Source organism: Corvus moneduloides, chromosome 6 (assembly GCF_009650955.1).
Source record: "Corvus moneduloides isolate bCorMon1 chromosome 6, bCorMon1.pri, whole genome shotgun sequence".
Taxonomy (NCBI): Eukaryota; Metazoa; Chordata; class Aves; order Passeriformes; family Corvidae; genus Corvus; species Corvus moneduloides.
The window spans coordinates 8793863-8804010 of NC_045481.1; the positions used below are offsets into that span (position 1 = coordinate 8793863).

Genomic DNA, 10148 nt, shown 5'->3' on the forward strand with positions numbered 1-10148 from the left:
AAGCCAAGAATAGCTGTTCCTCTGCTAAATATCCCTGACAGCCCAGATGCGATAGCAGTTCTCACTCACACCAATAAATTGGGCCCCAACAAGAGGAACGTGGACATTTTCCACTTAAAAGAGGCTCAGTGGAAAGGTGGTCCTGTGTCCATCTCCTGGGGAGCTAGGCAGGAAGGTGAGCACACATATGGTCTCCACACCACCTCCAGATTTTCCCTCCTAAGTCCTAAGAGGAGTCAGTCCAGAGCCAAAAAGGAACACCACTGATTTGCCAAAGAGTTTCAACACGGACATTAAAAAGATCATAAACATTAAAAGATGCAGACAGAACTTGCAATGACCCCCTTGCCCCATGCAGGTACCAACCTAAAAATCTTTTCCCCAGAGATTCACCAGAACACAGGTTTAAAACCTTTCTCCTTTATTACCTAAACAGCAGGGCTGAGACAGTGGTGAGGGGAGGGAAGCAGTGGTGGGACTTACCCTCTGAGCCGGGGTACCTGGCTGGTTTGCACCCAGACCCCTGAGCCAAACACTGCTCCTGCAGCACCCTCTGCTTCCCAGACCAGCTTGAGTCAAATGCAACACCTGTGGCTTTGACAGCTTAGGAGGGGCATGAGAGTCACCACTGAATGCACTTTTTTCTGTCTTGGGCTGCAATTTTTCTGGCTTGTTCTGCCCCCTCTTCTCCTGAGAGAAGCTTGCATGTTGTGCTTCAGTTTATCCTCTCCTGGTTAAAGTCCGTGGGCTGCTTGGGAGAAGGCTGCTGGGGCAGATGTATGGCCCTCTTTTTAAAAAATAACTAAAAATAAAGCACCATTTTTTCTTTTTGATGGTTGCAATGGCAGGGGAATTCAAGCCAAGGTCTTGCAGACATCTCTTCATCTTCTCTGCAGTGGTTTTTTACCCCCTTTTTTCCCCTTTTACTTCAGCTCTTACAGGTTCTGATGTCAATCTTATCATACAAAATAACCCCAAGCACACATCAGGTGCTACCTGAGCAGAATCTAAGGTCTAAAAAGATGAATTTGCTGGTTCTTTGAAGCTCATGAACTTGGAGTCATTTGTTCTCCTCTCAGATACCCAGAACGCCGTTTCACATGATCTCCATTAAAAGGATTGCTTTCAGAGAAATGTGTAGCATGGTGAGACAATAGAGTGATAAAGGAACTATGCACCTCACACCTTCACAAGCAGTCCATATTGCCATGATATAAGGCCTTGAACACCCAGCCATAACACCTCTGTCTGAATACAAGCACTATCATAAATCTTGTATGTCAGCCTGTGGGGTTTATGGGCTGAATCAAACCCAGAGGACTAAACTACTGATTTGATGATTAACCTGGGTTTCAGTGCTATTATTTATTATGTTAGGCAAATAAACTATTTTCTGTTTAAATGAGTTTCTGTGTTCTTTTTCCCACCTGGGAGTCAAGGGAAGCATTAAGAAACAGCTTTTGCCCATGGAGGAAAAAAATGCATGAAGGGAAAGCCATTTGCTGGGATTTTACTAATAATCATTTTAGGTGTATAAATATAGCAGCTTGCCAAGCCTTTGGCCACCAGAGCAGTGTCTGTGCAATAGCTCAGCTTTATTTTAACCTTTGCAGAGTAATTCTTAGGAGACTTGAGGAGAAAGGTGGTTTGATATCTAAAGCCTTGACCTGAGGCTCACAAGGCTCTTTCTTCAGAGCTTGCTGCTGCCTGCACAGATCAATGTATTTCCCTCTCTGCTTTTGCTCCTCATATCAGCAGCTTATAAACTCTGGGGAACAAAACCCAGATACCTGTTTGCTGTTCAGGGTGATGGAGCATGAGTTTGGTGGGACCTCAAGGCATTAGTATGAATGTTCATTGATGTGAAAAAAAAACCAACAAAGGGAAAAGGAGAACAAGTGTTTGCTGAATGGTGCACAGCGGGCGGGATTTTCTTGCTCTTTGAGGTGGAAGCTCATGTGTTCCTTGCATGTGGCTGCAGTAGACTGGGAGTTTTGCAGTGATGTTTCTTAGCAGTGTCAGGCTGGAGGACACTACTACTGCCTCATAAACCAAGTCCAGCATCTCTGAGCAACGTGTCTTACATGAAGGAAGAAGATAACAAGTCGGGATTGAAATTCCTCCAGGACTTTGACATCTTGCTTCATAGTGGTGTAGTAGAGACTCACAGCAAGGATCAGCACTGCACAAAACGAGAGCCACAGGAGCACAGGCAATCCAGATGATGACCTGTCATCTGCTGAACGGTGATGAGGAGAAGAAGAAAGCAGCATTATTTTAGTGCCATCTTAAACACTTCCCAAATTTGATCCCCTGCTGATGCCTTTGTCCCAGTTTTCTGGGAACAGCAGGGTACACAGGGCTCTGGTGGTGAGCACTTCCGTAGGCATCAGTTAAATGATAGTGAGTCCCACCTCCTGATGGAGGCTGGTGAGTATAAAAGATATCATCTAATGGAGCATTAAAAGAGTTTAATTATATACAATAAGAACTGGTTTAGCATAGCTAATGCATGATCTCAGCTTCCTCTCCAGCAATTATTTTTTATACCTTTACACTAAATGTTAAGTTGAATACTAGGAGAATATGAAGCTACTGGGTCTAATTATTTAATGTTCACAAATGCTCTGTAAAAGAGAGAAGCTGGAGATTTCTGTCCTTTTCCCTGGTAACTCAGCTTGTTTGAGACTCCTGCTAACTATGGAAAGAACCCAAACATGGCTCCATTAACCAAGAGGCATGTTCAGAAAGCTCTGGCAGTTTAAAGCACTCTCTGAGTGCTCTGTGTGCTAATTACACCAGAACATCCTCTGCACTTGCTCTTCAGCAGAAGGATAATGTAAACATTTTTCTTGCCTTCAAAATGTTTTTCAAATATGTTTAAAGTGCCACAGGTCAGGCACAGCACACATGTGGAAATCAGAGGGCTGCCTTCAGCTTGCTGACAGCTGTGTCCCAGTCCTTGCCTGTGTGTATCCATCCCTGGGCCTTGGGGATCCAGTTTGATTCAGGTCTGGCTGCTCTGTCTGACTGCATGGCCATTGCACAGTCGGTACTATTTCATAAAGCACTTAGAGTATTAAACATGCCGTATAAAGCCAAATTCATGCCTGAATAAAACCCATAGTGTGCAGCTATTTTCCTGCCATATGCACATAATCAATAAAGAGATAAAAATGTGGAGTGTATTATTATGGGTAAAGGGCCAACATTAGCTGTAACATATTTAAATTAGCTTCCATTCCGAGCCCTGGAATACACACCAGTCAATTAAACTGTCACACAGATGTACAGAGAGGAAGGTAAAAGTCATAAAACCAAGCCAGAAACACATAATAATGTATCAAAAAGTGTATGGGGAAAAGGTAAAATGTTAATAGGCAGTCATTTTATAGCTAACCAGAAACCAAATCAATGTCCCATAATAGATCTGAGTGAATTATTTGCAGCAAGTAATTTATTCATTTGAATTTAGCCCTTCTTTCTGTTTGCAAATTATCCATGTGCAGATTTCAGATTTTATAAATTTGTTTATTTGGCATTATTCTATGAATGGTTGATATGAAGGTGTTTAGCCAGGGAATTGCTCACCACTTTCTGGTTTTGCAGAGATTTGTGAGTTGGGAGTTGGTATTTCCTGTGTGAGATTTCCCACACCACAGGCTACAGCTCTTGACTGGGTGCCCACCTGCCTTTCCCAGCACGGGGCTCGGCTGATGAGCACACATGGGAGCAGGGAAACCTTCCTGTGGAAGCTGAACAGCTTTCCACATCAATCCTTTTATATGAAGCTCTTTTAACCTGTTTCCATCTTGAAAAAGTTACTTTCCACATGAAATTTCGTGGTGATCTCAAATTTAAAACTGGACTTTCCTTATATCCTCTCATTTAGGAAATATGTTCAATCCATGAACAGAAAAAAAATAAAGTGAAAGAGTTATTCCGCCTGCAAAATGGTGATGAGCTATGCTCACAAGAGCTTCAACCCATCACTACAGTTATGTGCTGAAATTCAAATTTGCTTTTCTAGATTACAATTATAAGTTTAATGCTTAAATTTGTTAGTTAAATTACTTGTTGGAAGAGCACACACAGCCACAGACGTGCCCAGTCTCATTACAACTCATCTGAGAAAAGCACTGGACCTGGATACAGGAGATTTTGTTTTAGTTCCTGACTTGGATACACATTTCCACTGCCCCTTGAAGAATATTTGATCTTTGCTTTTCCACCAGGCCCTTTTCTGGGTATAGTACCTTGTTTCTAGCCCTAGCTGATGCTTCCATTGTCATGAGCATACAGCCCCTCTTCCTGGACAATAGCAATAGCTGAGAGATATGGGGACATCTGCCTGGGAGGCTCTTTGGCCTCCCAAAACTATAGGTGTGTATATGTACATGTATTTATGTACCCCTCTCCCTTCACTGCACTGCCTACAGAAGGGCCTGGATGTTGACCAGGGCCTCTAGAAATGATCACCATCATCAGAATATCCACATCCAGACATTTTCTTGGGGGTCTCTGAGGCTGCCAGGCCTCAGACAAAAACCAGAAAAAACCAATTATTTTTATTATTTCTACCCTGCTGTCAGCATATAAATGAATTGTCTCTTCCCCTCACACAAAACTCAGCAGGGAGAACTATTGTTTTGCTTAGGGTGCTTTCCCTGCATATCTTACTGAGAAACCTGTACCTATTCTATTGCCATAAAATATATTAATTATATGTAAATTAAAAATAGCTTCAGGGATTTAATTTTTGTTTCCACTATTTGTCTTACTAGACATCTTGTTTAAAATTGCACCAGACCTCATCAGCACCTTGTGCTGCTTATGCTGACAAGAAAACACAGCAACCACTGACTGCCCAAAGTGCTGTGTATATGGAGGGTATGTTTGCACAGTGCATCCCACCAGCTGCAAAAGCAAACTCAGGTTAATGCTATGGATGGCTCACAGTTTTAATGTGAAAAATTCAACTTACCCACTACGTAGTCACAGCAGGAAATGACTAGAAAACAGAATGAAAATATTCTTACATGCCTGGAAATGCCTCCTGGTAGAGGGTGAAAAAGAAAAGCCAAAACCAAGCAATGTGTCTGAAATTGCCTGTCATCTTGGAGGTGCTGGGCAACCTCTTACACCACTTTTGGCTCTGGATGAGGACCTACCCACTCCATGCAAACATGCAGATGCAGGTGCACTTCAGGAAAGTGGGGAAAAGTTATTGTGTGGGAGAATTCAGAGGCAGGATTGCTTCTGTTGTAGGGAGGTCAGGAAACAGCTCCTGCTAAAATCCCTCCTATTCCACATAATTCCTAGAAAGGAAGGGATTTAGACCAACAGGCTGAGAGAATGAAAGTTAAGAAAGCACTGTCAGACTAACTTTCATCAACAACATCCTGGAAATGAACCTGCTTGGCAGCCAGGGCCCAGACACAATCCAGTATAAAAAGTCCATAGAATGGAAAAAATTCAGTGGTGCCAGAAACCTTTATTTTACCAGCCTTAATGATAATAATATTGTGTGGACAAACAGCAAATAATCTAAATCACAGACTGTTTGCAACACAGAATACTAATTATGGGTTGGAACATTTCTCATGTCTCCATGGAAAAGAGTCAGTGTCTCCTCCATCCTTGCAGCTCCCTGCACATGTTCCAGCACAGCTTTGCTGAAGTCAGAGCCAGTGGGAGACCAACCTGGTCCCCCTGGACTGGACTGACTGCAGGATTCCCAGAGCCGATGTGGGGCATGGACTCTGGCAGAGAGCTGGGGGAGTTATTAACTCCCACCAAAATCCTGCTCTTGAACAGTCAGATGAACTTTGAGGAATTTAGGGCTGACTCACTGAGCCTTTCCAGGAGTTCAGTTTTGGTGGGAAAGCCCAGGCCATGTCAACAAGCTTATCAAGAAACAGCTTCCCCCTCCTGCATCAGGAGGCATCCCAAACAATGTATTGCCAAACAAATGAGAGTTCTGTTTATAAACACATCAGCAGATGCCAAGCCTTATTTTCAGAAGCTGGAGCAGTCCAAACAGGTGGCTGACATAGAAATTTTACCATTCTGCTGCCTGTGTTTTGACCAACTGACAAAACAAACCCATACAATTTTAGCTTTCTAACAATAAATACAATTTTCTTGGTTGGATGAGTTTGGGAAAGTCAGAAGATAACACCAATTCTTATTTGGTACTGCATATAGCACATGCAGAAGTGCAAACTGGATCCTTGTGCCAGAGCTCTGCGGAAGGTCGCTCCCAGTTCCCTGACCTGCAACATTTTAGCTCACGAATGAAAAGGCCAGAGGTTTTGTTAGCTGTGTCAGTCCTTGGGTGCCTTCGTTGGCACAGGTTATTACATCCTGGCTGCTAGGCTCAGACCTGTGCTATTGTGTTCTGTGGCATCCTAGTTACCCACAGTGACATAATGATGTTTAAATTTGGTCAGAGTGGAAAGATTGTTCTGGGGAAGCCCTGGGGCTCAGCCAGGCCCATGGTCTACAATGATCCCTGTGGGGGCTGACTCGGGAGGTCACTGTGACCATAGCTGAGGGTGAGGCAGGGCAGGCAGGCAGGCAAATGGACCAGATGCAGTTCTGCAGAGCACAGAGCAAGTATCATCCATTCTCTGCTCCATGCTAAGCTGAAAATCACAAATCACATTATCAGAGGAGGAAGCTGATGTAGACAGACAGAGTGAATGTTAAAAGCTAGAAAGGTCATGCCAAAATTCTTAATCCTTCAGCATACCATGTTCAATGACTTCTTCAGGCTCACGAAATCGAACCCTTCTCTCTGCTCTCCGCTTTTCTCCCACAGCTTGGTCCACAGGTGGCCTTTTCCTCAGTATGGAAGGAGGATAGCTACTGTCATCTGTCTAAAGAGTTCATCAAAACACTAAACACATGGCCATTCAAACAGGGGTAAGGTGTCTGGGTGAAGTTCTGATCTTTTGTGGATATGTTACCGTGTCCCTCAAAGGACATGATGTGTAACATATCTGCTCGGACATAGTCAGACCACTGTAATATTCACAGCAAGACAATGGGGGTATTCCTACATTGCCATAGACTTGCAATGTAGGAATATTCTGTATTCTCAAGGAAAAGGTTAGTTAAAGTAATGGACAGCAAAGTGTTCAAAAAAGATTTCTCTAAATTGTAGCAAACATTTGCTGAAGGTGGCTGCTCAACAGCCTTGGGCTATTCTTAGAAGAACATAAATGTGATATGAAAGATATGAACTATATCATTTGGAGCACCCTTGAAATGTTCTAAGCTGAGCAATTCCATTCAGAATGCAGTGTTGCCATTTCAATAACTGGGACTATGTAGCTGACTTGGGTTTGGACACTCCTGATGGGTACAAGAAGGCAATTTATTTGCGCTTCGATATCACAGTTACGCTGTTGCTCTGGTTTTTGCTTGGAAACCACATTTAGTGTTTGACAACAGAATCATAATGCTGTGGATTCTTTGAAATTACAAGAAACAGAGCTGCAATAACAGTAATAAGCTACTGTTCTGCACAGGAATGCTCCCACAGTCAACTGCCCAAAGTGAATCCAAAGCATCTCGGTTCAGAGACCACCCACTGTCCTCTGAAAGTAGAGAGCAGATGGCAATTTTTCTACTTTTCAAAGATCTAAGTGAGGGGCATAGATTCTTCACATTTTATTTTTAAGATTGAGTTAATCTTCTCCCTTTCCATCTCTTTCCAGCCCTTTCCATCTCTTCCCTCCGTTCCTTTGCTAAATAAAGGTATTATTTCTTCTGGTCACTGTCCCTGCTCCCTTTCCCCCCCATTGTTGTTTCCCCACTCTATGATTGCCTGCTGTTTAATCCATATTTTTCTCCTTGTTTTGATCTTTCTACTCCTCAGTTATCTACCTTTGTCCTTTTTTAGACCCAAATACCCTTGCTTCGCCTTTTCTTTTTGGATGTTTTCCCCACACTCACCACTTCACACGCCCACTCCTTGGACTTCAAAAGCAGGATTAGGTCCCATTAACTACAGTCTGGGCGTATCAGACCCCAAAATAACGGGAATAAATAGGTTTTCTTATGCATCACATTCTGGATAACCTCAGAAAGACATACTACATAGCCAGCAGGAACTGCCATGCGGTTAGGAATGTCTTCAGCTTTGATTCCTTCTCCTCAGAGATTCATGGAACCAATCTCATCACTGATAAGGACGCTTTGTCTGATCTTTGGGTCATAGCACCTCTGTCTCATGGCTGTGGACAGTGTGTGTTGGAATTCTATGTTTTCCATTCAGCAGCTCAGAAGCTGGAAGCCCCGTTCAAGGTATGGGAAACTTGGATTTAATTTCATTTTAACTCCAAAGAAACACAAAGCTACATCTCTTATATACCTGCCCTCATCATCACAGTTATGGTGCACACATGGGAGCAGGGAATCTCAGTCTCTGCCACTGAAGCTGTCTTGTTTGGCCTTGAATAATTAAATATTCATTGAGCTAAAGGAAGAAAGAATGACTTTACAGCCTGGTGTTTGGGTGCTCCCTTGGGGGTGGCAGAAGTCTGCTCCTATCCTTGCTCCAATGAATACTTAATATGTAATACTTAAATATTCATTGGAGTGGTCACTGGGAACAGGGTCTCTCATCTGCCAGGTGAGTACCCCAATCACTCTGTGACAGTCGCACAGACACACACACTTACTCACATAATGAATATTTGATTATTCTGTGTAAAATGAAACAGGTTTAGAGAGACACAGCCTAGCTCAAGCTAGGGGTGGTTATAGCTATGAGGGCTTCTCCTGTGGCACAACCAAGGAAACTGAACCTTATATTTGAAGAGATTTATAACTCCAAGTGCAGCTGTTGTCCATATGAGCTTTTCCAAACACTTAGCAGTGACATCACATCAGAAGAGAAAAACATTAAACAGCTAGCTGGCTGGATAGCACCTAGCCAAGGAAGACTTTAAAAAGGAAGTAATTTTACAATATTTACTAGACTTTAATAACTTAGGGAAATCAAAGCTGCACAGTGTCAGAACAAACGAAGCACTGTGCCCTCAGACAAAAACCTGGTGTTAACATACTGTGACAAGAGCTGGAAACCTACCAAAGTGATAGCTGGGAAATTGTATGACCCTAAAAACAACCCATTTATAACAAGCTCCGGACACTGGACACAGGGACTCCATCACTCATCAGAAGATTACTTACCGGCAGCTCCTTGGTGCTATGATCAGAAAGTGAGGCTGGACATATTTGGGACATGTACTCTGGATGCCAACATGAAGCCTCCCACATGAAGCTTTGGATGGAAAGTCTCTTGCCCAGGAAAATGAGAAGGACCAGGGAAAAGAGTCCAGAGACCCCTCTGCAGTGGGGATGGAGCCGGCAGCGGCACTGCGCAGACGGGAGTGGCAAGGGAGGACAAGGGAGGGGAAAGAAGAGGTTCCGCCCTTCATACCAGGGCTGGCGTGGGAAGGATGACGCTACGTGAGATGTACTCAGGAGCCAAAAATAGCACATAGTGATAATACTGATTGTGCAGCTGGAAGCAGGGCTTTTCTGGCAGCAGGAGAGGGCCTCAATGGAGCAAGTCACAGACAAACACCTACATATTTATTTTGCGTGAATGCGAAGTTGAGGATGGTTTTTTTTAATAACAATTGCTTCATTTCTGTGGTTATGTTGGTTTCCTTTCCAGAATCCATTCCCAATCACAAAAATCTTGCAAGTGGGATTGCTTTTAATCCTTCATCCATTCAAAATATGTGGGTAAAGCCATCAGAAAATTATATAAATATAGTGGGATGACAGATATCTCCCTCCAGAACAGTTACGGCCTCACTTTATATGTTTTACAAATTAAATCCATTATTGTAGTAATAAAGTAGGATTTAAACATTTGGCATTTCTACTGATATTATAATAAGATTATTGATAGAAAGAGAGGTGATTTACTGTTCAAGAGGCTTTAAAAGCCCCTTATCAAATGCTGAAGGCTCGGCATCATCAAATACACAATTTTTAGTCAGAAATACCTGCCATGACTGCTGAAATACACTGGTTTACTGTCCCTGCAAGCATAAGCTTGTGCTTTTTTTTTTTTTTTTTGGTTCTTTTCCTGGAGCTATTTATTTTCTGTGTTGCATGTAATG

The 10148-nt window shown here is 42.9% G+C and overlaps 1 protein-coding gene across 1 annotated transcript; it reads right to left on the reverse strand.

Annotated features, from left to right (window-relative positions):
- Positions 1-400: 400 nt before the first annotated feature.
- Positions 401-9431, reverse strand: C6H14orf180 (chromosome 6 C14orf180 homolog). Its single transcript, XM_032112141.1, has 4 exons — positions 9205-9431; positions 6755-6881; positions 4985-5011; positions 401-2239 (listed from the first exon to the last, which is right to left on the reverse strand). The coding sequence occupies exons 1-4, from the start codon at positions 9289-9291 to the stop codon at positions 2037-2039; spliced, it is 444 nt and encodes a 147-aa protein (XP_031968032.1). The 5' UTR covers positions 9292-9431; the 3' UTR covers positions 401-2036.
- Positions 9432-10148: the final 717 nt, after the last annotated feature.

Coding starts and splice junctions, on each gene's coding strand:
- C6H14orf180 (XM_032112141.1), bottom strand. CDS start 9,291: ATGTGGGAGGCTTCATGTTGGCATCCAGAGTACATGTCCCAAATATGT. Junction 6,882..9,204: donor ATAGCACCAAGGAGCTGCCG/GTAAGTAATCTT, acceptor TGAACTCTTTAG/ACAGATGACAGTAGCTATCC. Junction 2,240..4,984: donor CTGCTGTGACTACGTAGTGG/GTAAGTTGAATT, acceptor ATCACCGTTCAG/CAGATGACAGGTCATCATCT.